The 18,812-nt window shown below is 41.0% G+C and overlaps 1 protein-coding gene across 1 annotated transcript; it reads left to right on the forward strand.

The window, feature by feature from the left end:
- Nucleotides 1-7,400: 7,400 nt before the first annotated feature.
- LOC118816844 (centrosomal protein of 55 kDa-like) lies at nucleotides 7,401-18,738 on the forward strand. The gene is made up of 8 exons (XM_036583438.1): nucleotides 7,401-7,571; nucleotides 8,678-8,950; nucleotides 11,964-12,008; nucleotides 12,189-12,339; nucleotides 14,018-14,322; nucleotides 17,329-17,400; nucleotides 18,297-18,422; nucleotides 18,512-18,738. Exons 1-8 carry the CDS (start codon nucleotides 7,401-7,403, stop codon nucleotides 18,719-18,721), a joined length of 1,353 nt encoding a protein of 450 aa, XP_036439331.1. The 3' UTR covers nucleotides 18,722-18,738.
- The last annotated feature ends 74 nt before the right edge of the window (nucleotides 18,739-18,812 follow it).

Genomic DNA, 18,812 nt, shown 5'->3' on the forward strand with positions numbered 1-18,812 from the left:
AGAAGAAAAGCCTGCATCTCTAAAACTGGACTCCACCGAAGTCCATGTGCTGTTTCTGGTTGAGGAACTGAAGAAGAGCTATGATGGACGCCTGAAAACAGTAAACAGATAGACTTTACTTTCTACTGAGAACAAAACAAAAATAAACAGTATTAGAAAACACAAAGTGCGCAGTATTTGAGGACCACCGTCCCCCACAGTCTGGAGGTTTCCTGGCTGAAACACGTCTACTAAACATGTGTAAACTAACTGGCAGAGGTGTGGACTCGAGTCATATGACTTGGACTCAAGTCTGACTTGAGTCACGAATTTGATGACTTCAGAAAATTGACTTTGGGATTCGACTTTGGCTTCGACACCAGTGACTCGGACTCTGCCTCGGACTTGAGCGTCATGGCTCGAAAAGACTCGAGACTTTTTTTACTCTCCAGTTATATATTGGAATTTTTCGTCCCACCTTAAATGGCTCAGCAGTGAGGCACCGGAACATAACCACTGCACCACTTAAGGTGGAACGGAAAATTCAAAAAAGCACCTGGCGAAAAAGTCAAATTCAACTTCGTACATAATGTCGCTGTCTTTTCTGTAAACTTTGTTCAGCTTGGTCATTTTGGTTTCTGTTGTCGTCTAAATTCAGTTCAAACTAGAGGTTGATTTTAGTTGGCTGAACTAGTTTTAGTGCTGAGCTAGTTTTTTTTTAACCCTGTGTCCAGTGTTCCCAAAAACCATCAAAAATGATCTACACATATAAAGTTTTGTTTAAAAATTACAATTTTAAACTTCTTTTCATCTGTACTTGTGCTGGTACCATGGATTTTGTATTTTAGATGGAACTGTTAAAAATATAATAATACTAAATTAATATACAGCGATACACTGCTAACATGTTGTCACTAAGGCTACAATACTGTTGCCATTATTCAGTGTAATGGCCTTAAATTAGCTGATGAATGCAGACTGACTTGCTTAGGACTTGAAGATTTGGACTGTTGACTTGGGACTCGACTTGAGACTCGCCCGTACTGACTCGGGGCTTGAATTGAGACTTGACCATCTTGACTTGGGACTTGATAATAATATGCTTAGCTAGCTCAGGGACAGTGGCAGCAGCTAACAAGGACAGTGTTGCCAGATTGGGCGAGTTCCTACCAAATTGGGAGGATTTTAGTTTGGAGTGAGTGGAGGAACAATTGCATTGGTGGGTGGACATAATTGTGGCAGGTTTAACATTATTTTGGTGGGTTTTTAAAAGTATATCAAGTTAATAAACTGCATCACTTAATAAAGCAACTGAAATTTAGGCCCAGGCATCAAATCAGTTATCAAAACTTTCACTGACATACATTTTAGTCACTTTAGTCATGAGAGGAGGCCGCCGCCTCACCGATCCGTATCAATCGCAATAGACATCAGCAATTAACGAGCAGTTTATTACTCATACTGGGCCAAACACAACATACAACATCCTGTTCACTCTGCACCGCTGGCTGGACAGAGATCTGCAACAGCCAGAAACTGATCTGCTCAGCAGAGCCTGCAGAGTTAAGCAAGGTTCAAAAGCATGTGGAAAAACAGTTATGCACACAATATCATTGAACAACTGTGCTATCTGGCAACATCTTAAATACTAATCTGCCAATTTTCAAAGGCAAGACATAATCAGTCAACCTTTATTTTGACTCGTAGGTACACTGAGGGCGACTGTCATTTACAGCGTAGCCTAGCAAGGAAAATAGGAATTGAAGAAGGAAAAAAAAAAGTTAAAAGGAAATTTACCAACTGAAAACAAACCAAAATCAGCCACACAAAAAGAATAATAAGATTTATTAGGATATAAAAAGCTCTAACAAGAAATAAAACAGCAATAATATTTGTAATGAAAGCTCATTAAAAGTAAATAAAAGAACCAGCTATATACATTAAGATAGTAAATTAAAATAGAGCAGTATGTGGGAAAATGCAACCGAAAGCTCGTTATTTATGCAATAAATAATAATATATAAATAATTATGTAATTATATAGGCCATAACCTTTGTTACGTAACAAAATACATAGTTGGCTAAATGATATATTTATCATTTGGTTAAATTAAATATTATTTTGTACTGTGGTTAAAATGACCCTGATTTGCAGTGTATTTTGGGGCGCTCTTTCATGCATTTTGGAGGGCTTTGTACATTTTTTGTCTGGAATCTTGAGAAGCAATCTGGCAACCTTGAACCATCTCGGTTCTACTGGTCTAATTTTAAAATGTGTATCGTTTTCCATAACACTAACAACTGACTAAGGCCGTGGAAGTTAACCTTACTCCACTGGGTGGCAGTCAGGCTAACGGCTCTGGCTAAATTTAGTGACCTGGGTTTTGTAAGGTGGAGTCGAAGAGTCGACTCTCTCGATTCTAGAGTCGGAGTCGACTCCACCTTATCTAGAATAGTGCAGCTCCAGAGCCTGTGATAAAGAGACATGACAGAGATTAAACCAGTTAGTTAACCGAGTTTAGAGTAACTACAGATTACAGTGGTATGATAAAATTTAGGTTTATTTCGCAGAATGAGGGGAAATTCGGAGTGATTAACTGATAAAATCATCACTGTAGTCAGAATTAGCCATCGAGTGGCCCTACTGAGCATGCGCATTTCATTACTACAGTGTAGTAACTTCCTGTTTCAAACGTTTTATTGCGTTAATTCAGTACAGACTCGGTTTAATATTATTACTTACTCCCTCATAAGGTGATCAAAATGACTAATTATGCTTTTCATGCTGGTGACGTTTTCTGATTAGGAGATTGAGGCTATCAAATTATCCTCCCTATAGATTTCAGTGCTGGTAGCTTTTTCTCAAAGGGTCATTTAGGCCATCAAAACATCCTACCTACAGTTTTATGTAGAGCTCTACCTAAAAATATGCGATACGGTAGGACATTTCGACAAGGAGGCACAAATCTTTAGAACAGGACGCAAGTTAGCTTCGTATTTACCAGCCCGTGTAACTTTTCCGTTCCACCTTAAATGATGCAGCATTTACCATAACGGTGCGCCGGCGCCAGAGTGTAACTGCAGCGCTATTTAAGGTGGAACGGAAATTTGAACAAGAAGCTGGCAGATAAGGAGCGAATCTCAGCTTAGTCCTCTTTTCCACAAAACTCCGTGAAAAACACTGTTTGTTTTCGGTTTCGTTCCTTGTTCCGTTTCTAAAAGGTGTTTATTGCGACCCAAATGGTGAAGAATATTTGGGGCTCCGGTTCAGACGGATCGAAACGGTTTCTGTGAGCGGAGCTTGTGTTTACAGCGGCTGGTGAGCAGCGATCGCATAGTTTACAGCCGCTAACTAAACTCAAAACGTCACTCGAGCCATTTACAGTTAGAAACACGAGTCCAAGAGTCGACTCCGAGCTTTTCGACTCTAAGAGTCACTGGCCAAAAGTCGACCTCAACTAGCAGACGCGCTGGAGTCGAAGAACCGACTCTTTTAGAATCGACTCCTCATTACTACTCTAAAGGGGCCGAAGAGGCTCTTTTGTGAACCATAACAAGCAAGATTTTGGAAAGAACTTGGAAAAGGACAAAGACTTATCTGTTTGAAGGTCCTCTGTCTCTAAGCAGTACAGTACGCAGCAACACTGTTCACTAAATATGCTATAAATGTATTAATGAGTTGCAGTTGTTTGTTTCTGCTAGCTTAGCTGGCTAGCGGTGGATCGCACACGTTAGCGTGTAAACAAACCACCTAGCGTTAGCTAGCATACAGACACCAAGAGCAGTGATCAAATATCGCAGTATATCTTTCAAGTTCACTTCATAAAGCTACTCACTGTATTTATATGAATGTTTATTATGGCACACATGACAAAATATAAACGAACTGGGGTGCTGCACAGCTAGAATAGACCGGTTAGCTGTGCTTCGTTTCCTTGAGAGTTTGGCGTTTATCCACGTTTAGGTTGCTGCTGTGTAGTTAGTCAAAGGAGAATTCTGCTGATTTTTCAAAATTTCTCCATAAACCAATGATTAAGCTGTAAACAGAGTCGTTCAGAGTGGTTTGGTGTGAAACGCCCTGTTCTAGAGAAACTTGCAGAGTCAGAACTGTTCACAGTGGTGGTGATAGGAACCAGACGTCCACCTCCAAAAGCTCCCTCATAGAAGGTTACTACAGTAAATGGTGATGATGTCTGAGACGTTGTTTTATGATAGTTTTGTCAAAGTTTTGGCCTAAAATTTCATTCGTTGATCAGTTTACTTGAATCCATTCACGGCGGAGTGGTACATGCAGGGCGTTGTGAGGCAAAATAGTCCCCAAAGAAAATGTATTTTTCCAAATTTATGACTTTTACCAGCATCAACATTCCAAAGCACAGTCAGAAGACTCGTGTAGGTTCACTGGTGGTTTTGGATAGTAAATTAAATGCCCATATCTGTGTTGTAAACATGGTGACCCCGGTTCCTATCACCACCACTGTAAAGACATCTGATTCTCTACAATCAACCATTTCACACCAAACCACTCTGAATGACTCCGTTTTTATTGCAGTGATGGAATTATGCAGTTATTTGGAAAAACGGTGAAATTACATAGGTGAATTACATAGGCCAAGTTACTGGACTTTCATTGTGTTGGAATCCAAACGTGCAGAGGACAAGTGTTTCATCATTATTGTGTTTGGATATTGTGTGATCATGGTCAATTATATTTTCTTATCTAGCGCTTCTTTCTTTGGATGAACACAGGAAACAAAGCCCAGTAAAACCAAACCGAGCAGCTATGTATGATAGGATCAAGGCTCAGGGGGACCGGTTGTAGATAAACGGTCTATTTTAGTGAGGTGGATCGATACCAACATTAATTAGATAAACACTAAATCGCTGTTGTCGGAAGAAAACTTCTTATCTCCATTTTTGACGTTTTTAAGTTTTTAAAATAATTGGAAAATACCTGTTGCTCTTTACATTGTGCGTAAATTTCATGAAGAATGGACCAAAAGAAATGGCCCAAAATGACTAGGAAAGACGTCTGGTTCCTTTGACTTACGTTCAAAGTAGAGTATTTTTTTTCCTTCTCCTCTAAAGTTATCAATTCGGAGAAACAAGGTTTTCTTCCGACAACAGCGAAATACTTTTGGTACGTTAGGCCTGATATTCAGTAGCTGGAGTACCAGTGTTTACCTCACACTGGGTTCACGAGTGCTAAATCTCTTATTGTCTAGTGGTTAACTGAAAGATCTTAAATCTGAAGTCAAGTACCTTTACAGAAATGTCTCGGGTAGAATTACAAATGTACCAGGTCGAAACTCAACATAAGGACTGAGCAACTCATAAAACTGCAGTAGAACTTCTTGGTACATCCAGCATCTGTCAGCATAGGAACCGAAGTCTGTTAAGGGCTCTTTTTGGGATCTTTTTGGTCTAAAATAAAACACTAAAGCTCCAAAATCAGAGATGTTGGTTCATTAGTTGAACAACAAAAAAAAGCAGTGCAACTTATGAACCAACAACACAGAATGTTGCAGAAGTTAAACATAAAAGGAATTAATGTCATTTGATGAAAACACTCAGCCATTGAAATATGCGAGTAAATGTAACTAAACACATTCATACTGATAGAAGAGTGGATAGCTAAATAGATGGATTGACTGATATCCAGAAAATTATATAATTAAAAAGAGGGACCATGTCATTTCCTGCCACATATTATTATTATTATTATTATATTATTAGGCACCAGCAAATCTATTTTGACTCCAGGAGACCGTATGGATAGTGCTTCTCCAGAACATCCTGTCTCTTTGGATCTTTAATCTGAATGGCTGGTTCATGTTTCCTCTGATTGTCTCCATCCAACTTGTAGCTGGTCATTTTACCTTCAGCTCTTCCAAGCATGTTGTCCTTTCCAATGAATCGGTTCTTCTCAGAATGTGTCCAAAATAAGAGCTTCAGTTTGGTCATGTGGGCTTCAAGGCTTGATTTGGTTGAAGATCCATTTGTTTGTTTTCTTTGCCGTCGAACGTCTCTCAGAAGTCTTCGCCAACACCAAAGTTCAGAGGAGTCTTGCTTGTTTATTGACCATCTTTCACATCCATAAAGAACCACAGAGAATTGTTGCATTTAAAGATTTCTTTAAGCACCTTCATTCTTGTTCTGCTGAGCGCTGATCTGTGTCATGTTTCTTGACAGCTGGATCCTCTGTTCTTAATAATTGATCTGAGTAGGCCAAAGCTGTCCACCATCTCCACATCTTCTCCATCAGTGGTGAAGTTAGCAGCCTCTCCTGTCATTATGACCTCAGTTTTCTCTTATCTTGAGCTTATAAAGGCCTTCAGGTCTTCAGATTTTCCACTACGAGTGCTGTATCATCTGAATTTAGAAGGTTGTTGATGTTTCTACCACCAGTCTTGAATCTTCTGTCAGCTTCCTCCAGTCCTGCTTCTCTGTTATAAGGTCATATCAAACAAAACCTCAGATCTCCAAAGTGATGACTTTACAGTGATACTTTACTTGAGATGTAAGTCAGTGGAAGGAGATGTTTTCCTAAGTAATTTTGGGTCGTTTCTTTTGGTCCATTCATCATGAAATTAAGTGTAAAGAGAAAACGTACGGAGCCCTGTTGGTGACATCCCATATAAATAAAAATAGTATGTAATTAAGTTGTGGCCCTGACTTAGTAAGGCATGGGAACGAGATCCTAATGTGTGGGCATGACTTAGTAAAGTGTGGGAACAAGATCATGCCTTATTAAGCTGTGGTCAGGGCTTAATTATGTCTTAACTATGCCTTACTAAGTCACGGCCACACATTAGGATCTCTTTACCACAGCTTACTAAGTCATGGCCACAACTAATTATCTCGTTCCCGCGCCTTACTAAGTCACAGCCACGCATTAGAATCTCGTTACCACGGCTCACTAAGTCGTGACCACAACTAATTATCTCGTTCCCACGCCTTACTAAGCAGTGGCCATGCATTAGGATCCGTTCCCACTCCTTACTGAGTCACAGCCACAAATAATTATCTCGTTCGTACCACTTACCAAGTTGTGGCCACGCATTAGGATCTTGTTCCCATGCCTTACTAAGTCGTGGTCACAACTAATTATCTCGTTCCCACAGCTTGCAAAGTCATTGCCATGCATTGTTTTTTATTTTTATTTATACAGGATGTTGCCAGCAGGGCTCCGTAGAAAGAGGTACTTTGAAATTATGCCAAAAACTGAAAAAACGACAAAAATAGAGATGCGAGGTTTTGTTCCAACACCGGCAAACACAGGCTGAACATGTAAGGCTATGTTATGCAGGCTTGTCCAACTCCTTGGCCGATTGTCTGTCCATTTTCTGTCATGACTGTGTCTTGTTAACCTTGCGCTAATGCCTGCTGGACTGATATCGTTTTGCAGACTCAGAAGTACAATGGCATCTAAATTTTCGAGAGGAAAGACTGTGGAAAGGTCGCCCAGCCCTCAATCCGAGAGAATAATCAGTCAGCTCAGAGAGGAAAGCGCTTACTTGAAAAAGACACTTGATGAACTTGGTCACCAGAAGGGGGCGCCATCAGACTCAGAAAACAACAAGCTCTTAGAGGTAAAAGATTATTGCACTCCAGTAATGGAGCTCTATTTTATAGACATCATTCATTTAGGAGTAAGAGCTCGTACACAGTATTTACATTTGAAAACCTCATATTTGAACCAAAGTTAGTTGGGTGCTCACTGTATATACAGTCGTATATCTACACTGATCAGGCATAACATTATGACCACCTCCTTGTTTCTACGCTCATCGTCCATTTTATCAGCTCCACTTACTATATAGGTGCACTTTGTAGTTCTACAGTTACAGACTGTAGTCCATCTGTTTCTCTGCATACTTTGTTAGCCCCCTTTTACCCTGTTCTTCAGTGGTCAGGACCCCCATGGACCCTCACAGAGCAGGTACTATTTGGGTGGTGGATCATTCTCAGGACTGCAGTGACACTGATGTGCTGGTGGTGTGTTAGTGTGTGTTGCGCTGGTCTGAGTGGATCAGACACAGCAGTCCTGCTGGAGTTTTTAAACACCTCAGTGTCTCTGCTGGACTGAGAATAGTCCACCAACCAAAAATATCCAGCCAACAGCGTCCTGTGGCCACTGATGAAGGACTAGAGGATGACCAACACAAACTGTGCAGCAGCAGATGAGCTATCGTCTCTGACTTTACATCTACAAGGTGGACTGACAAGGTAGGAGTGTCTAATGGAGTGGACAGTGAGTGGACACAGTGTTTAAAAACTCCAGCAGCACTGCTGTGTCTGATCCACTCAGACCAGCACAACACACACTAACACACCACCACCACGTCAGTGTTACTGCAGTTCTGAGAATGATCCACCACCCAAATAGGACCTGCTCTGTGAGGGTCCATGGGGGTCCTGACCACTGAAGAACAGGGTAAAAGGGGGCTAACAAAGTATCAGAGAAACAGATGGACTACAGTCTGTAACTGTAGAACTACAAAGTGCACCTATATAGTAAGTGGAGCTGATAAAATGGACAATGAGCACAGAAACAAGGAGGTGGTCATAACGTTATGCCTGACTGGTGTATGATATGTACCATATGAGTTACAGAAATTTTTTCTCCAGCAGTATCTCAGAATACTTCTGTGCACCCCCACCTAATCTAGTTTTACATTTCCTTCCACCTTCACAGAGAATCCTTGCGTTGGAGACCTTACGAGAGAAGAATTCTCAGCAGATCCTGTCCAGAGATCAGGAAATCGCGGCTCTGAGGCAGCAGCTTCGACCGGACACTGCCGAGGTTGTGGCCGGCTTGCAGGCCCAGTTGAATCAGCAGAGACAAGAATCAGAAACGAGAGAGAGACTGTTTCATTCCCTGAAACAAGAGACAGAGGAGGTGAAGAACAAGTTAGCAGCCGTATCTGCTAAATGCCAGGACCTAGAGAACAGACAGGAACAGGCTGAGGTAGAACAGTCTCTCACAGATACACATGCATACAGAACTGGCAATAAAACAAAAGGCAGGTCAAGAAGGCACTGAACCCTTTGCACAGCTTGAACACTAGATGGCAGCATTTGTGCATCTACATGTGATAGTTCAACCAGAGAACTTGTACCACTCTGTAATGTGCTCTGGGTTTCTCAAACGCTAGAGGGCGCTCCCGAGCGAGTCACAAATGAATGGGTTAAGATGGAGCATTTGAGCAAAATCATAGTTTACAAATGCTTAAATATTTTTAATGTAAAATAATACATTCATTTCCTGAACACAGAACAGCATAAAACATTTTATCACCGCTGTTATATTTTTAGGAGCTTTTAAACTCGAGTTATAGGAGTTTAAAACGGCGCTCGCCAACCAATCAGCACTCAGTAGCAGTAATGTTAGCGTCCTTCTGCCCAAAACCCTTTTGCTGTAGAAAAAAGGAAAAATACAGGTACGTTTTCTTAGCTTTTTTAGTGAAATACATCTACTTCTGCTTTGTAAAATTAAAGAAACGTTCTGGGCGAGTGATTAGAAACTATTTTAACTTTTTTAGCCGTTTAGCTCTAATCACCCTCCATTCATTGAGGACTCGCTCGCAGGCGCCCTCTGCTGTTTAACAGTCCTGTTTCTGATATAACGGAGGAAATAGGAAGAGGCCAGGCTCCTCTAAACCGGCTTTGGTCCAACCTGTGCTTCTCAAAAAAAGCTGTTATTTCAGAATTAGTCAGTTAAAAAAGATTTCCTTCTCAGTGAGTCTGCAGAAATTAGTTGGCAGTTTGCTTGATAATAACACATATTTTATTAAAATGTTCCCTTTGCTCTCGCTTACAGTACGAAAGAGAGACTTATGGACGCACCCTTTAAATTTTTTGTCACATAGTTGCTCTGTTTCAATACTTTTTTAACATGCCCTCGCCTCGATGGGCATCACAAGGGGCCAAGGTGGGAACGCACTGGCCCAGGCAGGTTAGCCACAGTGAGCCAATCAGCTAGCCATGCAAACTTTAAAATGCAAAACACATAAAATGTGTGAATAACTGCTTTGACTGGCTTTAAGCTTCGGTGTAGAGCCCTGTTAGCCATATTAGCATGCTAACTAGCTAGCCAGCAGAGGAAAGTGACAAAGTTGTATCAGCAGTCATGAATAATAGATGGAGTAGTTTGCAAGCTAAATCCCAGCAATCAATGTAGTTCTGAAGTATTAAGCATTGTATAGTATTATACCGCTATGGCTTATAAACATCTTTGTCCACCATGATTTATGGGATTAAAACAGGGAAATGCATCAGATCGCAAACGATTCCTGCGCCAGTTCTGCTGCTGAAGTCAATACTTGTGTTTACTCGGTATCTCAACCCTCCGGAGGCTCATCCAGAGCCTTCACTTGAGCTAATGAAATAATGGAACGGTCCTTAAAATGGTGTCAGGGTTTTTCTCACGGGGAAATGGTGAGGCTAAGCGGACGATGGCAATGATAAAACTGAACAGGTAGAGTGTTTTAAGTGTATTTTAAAGGCTACCCTGTATTTCCTTCTGTTACGACCCGGTGCTGTCAGACCAAACACCGGACACTTTTACACCAGCAACCCAGCTCATAATTATTTTATGACAAGACGCTGAGCTGAACAATGGCTTCAAGGATGAGTATGTATCCAAAATAATAAAGGTTTTAAATACTAACTAAACCTGAAAGTAAAACGAAGCACAAGAACAAAAAGCTGACCAATCTCTCTGCTTTAAAACCAGGAGTTGCCAGGCTGGTCTGGACAGGTGTTCTTCCAGGTCATGTCAGAGGGGAGAGAGCCCTGAACATGGCTGGTGGCTTGGTGACCTCTTTTATACATGAGTGCGCCCCCGGGTGGCCAATCATGGACCTGCATGCACTAATTATAAGATTATTTAGCTTATTTCTAGACATTATTTATGTGTTTTAGGTCATTTTATCAAGTAAAATTATTTCATTGTACTGGCAGATCATTTTCTGATTTCAAGCACATTTCTTTAAACAAGCAAAATGATCTGTCAATATAGTGAGATCATTTTACTTAATAAAATTACTTAAAACAAGAAAAATAAATGTTATAGTTCTGTAAGACTTGGCATCCTGTCTTGACATATGTAGAAAACATGGACTCGGGTCGATATTTCACATTTTTTAAATTTCCCTTTGAAAAAAAAAATTATTTATGTATTTGTTTATTTCTCTTTTAATCAATGTCACTTTTCTTCTTACTGTATTATATAATTCTTTGTGTGTTTATATCGGTGTATGTGTATAAATGTAGCATAGATGCGGTGTTGTTGGGAGGGTTTTTGTTTGTTCTTTCTCTTTTTAATTTTTTTTTTTAGATATTTTTATTTTATTTGTATTGTCTAAAACAGTCTAAAAAGTGTCTAGAAATAAGGTAAGTAATCTTAAATGAATCTCAACAGGAGGGATATTAGACTCACTGACTATATTTAAGACAATTTTACTTGACAAGATGCCATTTTTTGCAGTGCATGTCTAATATTTTTAGTGTGAGATCAAGCTAATAAACAGCAAAGACACTTTTCATTGCTGTTTTTGCTCCTCTTTATCAAGGATGGCAATAATTCTATGCACAGTAAAGGAGAGAAGTGAGAAGTCATGGAATTCATTACCAGGAACAACATTCACATTCCTTGACTAGATGCCCTGGAATGTTCCCTTCGTTTTTTTTAGCAGTGTCCATTTAAGCTGTGCCTGGGAAGAAGCTATTGCTGTGACTTGTGTTATTGTTTTCGGTACAGCAGTAGTGATTACCCAGCGAAGGAGCATAAACTGCTTTTTCAGATTTCCTCCCACTGCAGTCACTCTGATGTTGTCATGTAACGCTACTGACATATCAAACCTTTTGTTTTCGTACAACAACAACAGTATATTTTATATACTGTATATAAAGGTTTCTATGTAACTGCATTAACATTTACTAGTCTGGTTTTTGAGCAGAGTGGCACCGCAGATGGTCAGACCACCACCAGGGATGCTGCAGTGATACAGGAACACCTGAAAGACGTGAGTGTGATGTCACATTCCCGAGGCGCCTCCGCACCATGGCGACCATTTCCATCTCTTACATAATCACATAATCACAACATCCTGTTCTGGTGTGACAGGAATGCATGAGTGCAAGAACTCTACCAGAGATGGTGCCTCACTGGGCCTTTGTTGCCGTCTCTTTTTGCCGTTCCAAAGGCCTTGGAGAAGAACCAGCAGTGGCTCGCTTACGATCAGCAGAGGGAGGCCTACGTGAAGGCAGTGCTGGAAAGAACCTGCATCCTGGAGCAGCAGCTGAACCAGGCAAATGAGGCCCTTCAGCAGAAAGACAAAGAGGCCAGTTCAGAAGGTCAGTTGCAGGGCTAGGATTTTGGAAAATGACCCGTGTCAGAGTGTTATCTGTGAGGTTGTACCATCTCTGTTATATCGTTACTTACAGACGTGACAAATTAAAGGAAAAATCAGGGCCTTAATCTTCTAATTCGCATGAAAAGAGTGCAGATTTGACCGACTTTAATGACAAACAAACTACTAAAAGTGTAAATTGGATCGCAAATGATGAATCGGTTTCGGTGCGTGAAATCAAGCGCCAGCATACCAGCACCTCATTCACCTATCATTTACACAGCACTCCCTAATTCATGCAGATGTTTCAGTTGGGAGCGAATAAAATGACAGCATTCAGCGGCTCTTGAGCCAATGGCTGTGCTTGTAGGTGGAGTTTGAGGTTGAGCAGTGAGTACAACAACTAGAAAGAATAAAATGTGAAAGAAACAAAACAGCTTAGTTTTTTTAGATGGTAGAATGGTGTGAATGAGATAGTTTGATTATTTTCCTAAAATAACATTTAAATGCTGTATTATTGCTGTTTATGAGATGCTTCTGCACTAGCTGTGTTTAGTGTTTTTTATTTTTTGGTAGAGACATAAAACAAAAGCAAGTCTAATGCAATACTGTCAGTATTTGTTTATTCCGATGTGCACATACAAATTATAAGTGTTGTTATTTTCTATTTTTAATCTTATTTTTGGCATTATAGATGATACTGATAATAGTGTAATTTAGTCAACTACAAATTAAGCAATTTGTTTTTCAGGTTGTTAAACTATCATGCTCAAATTTACAAATTCCTACCAGAGACAAGCTTAATAGTACAGATACGCCAAAGATGAAACTGATGAATAGCAAAAATTTGCGTCCACTCATTTTACAAGCAAATCTGACCGTATGCCACAGTGATGAATAAAGGCCAATGTGAGTAAAGTGTTGGGCCACCACGGACCGAGTCTTGGCAGATTCTACATCTGTGGAACTGTACTGGGTAGGTGGAACAGCATTTTTCCAAACGATATTTCCTAAATTTTTGGGTAACACATGCACTCGCCCACTTGCAGAGAATATGGTGAATTTGAGCATTTTTTTCCACATCTCATTCTGATCAGGTCTTGTATTGTATTGTGTATTATCTCACATTTCATCAGCATCACTTTTACTGAATGTGTCCTTTTGACCAGTTTCCAACTGATGTCTTTAACACAGATCTCAATGCAGATGTTACTATAGTCACTGTTCTTATTGAAACACTGACCAGTTGAGAAGTCTTTGTGACTGAAGCTCCGGCCATCCATGCTCTAATAATTCTAATAAAACCCTCTTTCAAAGTCACCTAGGTCTTTTCACCACTCCTTTTTTCAGTTTTTTCCTTTAATTTGTCACCCGTCGGTCTATAATAGGGTTGTAAATCTCTGACCCCACAATTCGATTTGATTAAAATTATTTTGCAAACAATTTGATGCATCATGAAATTGTAAACTGACACTTTGATTTGATTGTTTTGTATGATGGACTAGGAACCTGGAGGAACTGTTTATAAAAATGAGCACATACTGTTACATACATACAGTCTAGAATTAGTAGGACTAATTAGGATTACAGACTTTTTGGCTTTTTCTTTCTTTAGTGCGAGTATAGTGATCGTTACACCCTCACCAAATCAAACAGACCTAACGCACCTTCCTGTTTTGCAGTAAAGCAAGCTATGGAGGCGCAGCGGTGCTATGAGGAGCTCCTGCGCTCAGCCTGCGCTGAGCTGGAGGAAGAACGTGAGCGAGTGGCTCAGGGCAGACAGCGTCTGAGTCAGCTGCAGCAGCAGTGCGAGGAGAGGCAGCGAGAGGTAGTGGAGATGAGGCAGCAGCTGCAGGCCGTGCGCCTCGGTGGTAAGAAGCAGCTGCAGGAAGAGAGGAGGCGCATCGAACGTCTGTGTGCCGAGCTGGATGGTGTCAGTGCCAGGCTGGAAGATGAGAGGCTGAGGTCGGCAGAGCTTCAGCAGCAGGTAGCAGGCTGGCATTTCAAGAGAGAAAATATTCCTGGTTAAATAGCGATAATCAACAAACAGAAGGCAACAAGCAATGCATGACTAAGAGCTTCAGTTTGGTAGGTACTGGCGTCAAAGCAGTGGATCAGCAACGAAATCTAATGTATACAATTCTCCCCTTGGAGAACCCAAATGGAGCAGAGGGGCCAAGACAGGCTTGGTGTAAAGAAGGATGAGTATTTAGTAATGACATGGAAAACTGTGCACACTGGCCGGGTTATACTTGAGTTAGAGTGAGAAGTGATAGGATGTGGCGACTACTACTGTTTATATCGATGCTATATACTTTTGTCCAGTTTTATTCTTGAGTCAGGGAGTGACTGCTGCTCACGCGGTGTCTACAATTTCCTGTGCTTTGTGAATGATTCACCTGCAAGATGTGACAGAAGCCGAGAGACGAGAGACACACAGACCTTTAATTCAGTGTTTTCACTCCAGGCTTGGAGCCCCTGCACTGTACAGTTTAGTGTTTCTCTGCTGTTCACACCTCGTTCAGCTCAAGAAGGGATTAATTAGCTAATAATATCAGGTATTTTAACCAGGAAACCACAGTTCTGCAGTGCAGGGGTTTCAGGACTGGAGCTGAACTCTGAACTAACTGCACTAGCAAACTTACAGAATCACGTCTGTCGAAACACAACGTCGTTTTCCGAACCACGACATTCAGTCTGATATTTAACGTTCATGTTTCTCCATTCAGACGTCATTTAAATCTCCAGAAACAGAGAGTAAAGTTATACCGGCTGTCTGCAGCTCCGTTAGGGGGGGGGGCGACTGTTCATCTCTCGGCTGTTAACATTAGCTAAAGTTATCTAAAGGCCAGCATTGATCTCATCTGTGTTAATTAGCTGGTGTCGTTACCCTCCTATGATGACAGAGTTTACCTCCTCTTTATGAACACCATGGGATCCTTTACCCACCCTCACGTGAAGAGCCGGTGGGCTTCTGTGCTTTTAAATGCTCTGAGCGACCCTCCAGAATAGGGAGAGGGGCTGAGTATGAGATAAATATAAACGTCAGGAAAACAAATTTGATTGTTTTTCTGTCAGTTTAAGTGGGACCAGGAGTTCAGGGGAAACTGTATAAGGATCACAGCCTATTTTATCGACTCTGTCGAGGTAACGTTTTCACTCTTCCAAAGTAAGGAGAGTAATTTTAGCCATCTTTCACCTCCAGTCATGTTCATGCGGAGCAGCGAAGCCAGAAATTCAGTCACAAATATGGCGGCAACAACTGAAAAATCACGTGACTGAAACCGTAGGATAGACATTCGCTTTGAAAGCGAGTTTGAAGGGCCCACATCCTGCATTATTTTGGTATTTTCTTGTTTTCTCTCAGGTCTGCTTATGATATTTAAATAAACACGCTGTTTTTGCTAATGTGCCTTTGACACTGGCATGTGTAACTGAGCTCTGTTCTTATTGGCTGTCCTGTATTGGGCCTTATTCAAAAAGTAGTCCAGGTTTGAAACTTCCTTATAACTTAAGTGTGAATGGGTGGAGCCAAAATGCTGTAGGCTGTATATAATGTATGGTAATGTGCGTAACATCACAAAAACAGTGAAGGTGGACCATGAACTGGGGAGTCATTTTTTGAAGAAAGAAGAAAAACGTTGTTTTCCAGGCCCTTTAATACTGCAGTGGGACTGGCTCAAAAACTGGCCTACTGTGTTTGGCGTAGCTTAGCTACTAAGCATACTTTGGTGTTTTTAGGTTATGTGTAATGTAGCAAAGGCTTTATATGGGCTATCTAAGCGCTATGGGTACAGTGTAGTGTTGCCTTTAAATTAAGCATTAATGTTGTCAGTGATAATGAGTGCGTTTACAGGCACTCAGTAATCCGATAGTAATCGGATTTCTGCAGTTACCCGATTATTCAAACGGTCACGCACCATACTCTAGAAATCTGATCAAGAAATCTGATAAAGAGGCTGGATTTTAGCTCAGTAGCTGCGTCGTGAAGTTTGAGTTTTACGTTACGTTTACGTCGCGTCTTCTTCTGTGAGTTTATTGGCTGGTTGTAAAGCAGAAATCTGATTACTGTCTGACTCATGTAGACCCGAAGTTTCCCCATTTTCTGATTACTCAAGAGCATGTAAACGCGTTGATCGGATTACTGACAAAGTCTGATTTTCTGCAGTTATCAGATTATTAAATCCACATAAACGCACTCAGTGTTGTTTTTAGAGAACTTAGGTTCAATTTTTAGATAAAATGAGATGCTTTTGTCTGGTGGCCGACAGGACACTATTCACAGTACCATCAAAATCACGTTGCAGACTCATAAACACGCTGGAAACACAGAAAACACCTTTATTAAAATGACTACATCTAAGCTACGTTTTACAAACGCACTGCAAATAAAGGAAACACAGGCAACTTCTGACACTCTGCACAACCAGGCAAAACAAAGGAAGTGAGCCACAGCACAACGGATATGTTTCTAGCAAAGTCAAAGGGAAGGAATTCACTGACAGTCACTGACGTAGATAAGACCACTGGCACTCACATCCCAAGTTCATGGTTAACCTGGCTGGCTGGTTTGCTATCTGACATGTCACAGCTGTGCTGTAGTAGTTCTCTGGTATTACTACTCTACAGATAATTCCCATTATGAAACACTTATATTAGTAATCTGCTCAAATAAAAGTTAACCTTTTTATATCGGTGCATGTTTATGCTGCATACACAGTCAGAATGGCTCTGTCCTCCGGAAACATCTCTTTTGTGCTGTGACTGGCTTGGTATTTCTGAAGTTGCATGTGTTTTCTGTATTTACAGTGCGTTCATGAAATGTAGCGCCCATGTTTTTTTCATGAAAGTGTTTTCTCGTTTTTTATTTGCATTTTGTTGGGTCTTCTCAGCCACCGTACTTTCGTACCACATTATCAGTGTGCAGTGTGCATCATATTTGTTCAGGGTATTCAAATGCACCTGGAATTGTACTGATATTCCTCTCTTTAAGGTGAACCTTCTCCAGAAATCTCTACTGACTCAGCACGAGGAGCAGAAGCGAATGTCAGTTTTGGAGGAACAGGTACGCACAATGGCTTATGCCATCTCTGCAATGCTCTCAATGACCCTCTTTTAGCAGGCCCCCTAGTGGCCAGTCCACTGGCAAAATAGAAAACTGACTCAAATATATTTAATAAATATAGTCAACGTTAAATGTCCTCATAACACTGTTATCAGATTAACTAGGTCATTGATGTCTATCTGTGTGCGAAGTGTTGTGACTCTGTGTTGAGCTGCTAGGGAGCAATGAGGGGTGAAAGCAGAGGAGTGAGAAAGGGGTGATAAAGACCACCATGCCAAGATGATCAAAATCATTATCAAAATCATACACCTTTCCATCAAAATATATTCCATCAGTAAACAAAATGCATAGTTCAACTGAGGGACTTCCAAAACCGGTATAAATGGCATTTTATGGCTGCTGTGGAAAGAGGTAAATGACTTACCCCCACAATAAATGCCTGTTGTTTAAATGTAAGCCAAAGGTTTTTCCGTAATCCACATGCTCATTTACTGACAACAAGCTCTTTAGCATCGTGGGTGATTAACCTACCTGGGCCAGTGCCCTTGCGTAGGATTAAAATAGCCTCTGTTTAGCCATCAAGTTTACGATCTCTGTCTACAGCTTAAATTAGACATGGCTAAACCATTAAAGCCTTAAAGTTCACCTCTTGATGCTGTGTGTTCTCCTAGTGACAAATATAGTAAAGCAAGCAGTTAAAACAGTCAGCCAGCGCTGCCTATCTAACATGTCCTCTGACCAGATCTCTTATTCCTTATCCAATTACTGTGTTTGTTACTGGTTAAGCAAAGCTGAGATTATCTGAAAGTCTAAATTTAAAGCTAGAGTCCCTAATGGATGTGTTTCATCCATCTGTTCTACGACAGGACAATAATTATTTATTTACCCACCCACAGATTCAGCTGTCTGCCAAAGATCTGGAGGACGAGAAGCGCGATAATCAGCATCTCCAACGGCAACTTCACAAAATTTTGAAGGAGCTGCGAAAAGCCAAGGACAGAGTGGCAAGATTAGAATGTGAGGTAAGAAACAGGCTGGCACAGCACGTCCACCACATGGATCCAGACATGTTGAGTGTGAACTGATGAGTCCTGTACGTTGTGGGCCGCAGAACGCACAAAGAGAGACTCCCTCATCCGAGCTCAGGGCCTACAGTAAGGTGGAGAAAGCTTGCAAGGAAGGTCAGCAGAGCTTTACCTCACCCACAAGAGCACACAGTCTGCTGGACGAGAGCTTTCTGGAGTGTCCCAATTGCAGAGCTCAGTATCCCACCAGTCGCCACAGAGAGCTTCTTGCACATATTGACCAGTGCCTTGATTAAGTTGCATAAAACACCAGATGACCTGTTACTGTGTTATTGATTTTGATACCTGTTTTTGAGTCGTCTCATAGGTGGACATTATAAAGTGCCT

Source organism: Colossoma macropomum, unplaced genomic scaffold (genome assembly GCF_904425465.1).
Source record: "Colossoma macropomum unplaced genomic scaffold, Colossoma_macropomum, whole genome shotgun sequence".
Classification (NCBI taxonomy): domain Eukaryota; kingdom Metazoa; phylum Chordata; class Actinopteri; order Characiformes; family Serrasalmidae; genus Colossoma; species Colossoma macropomum.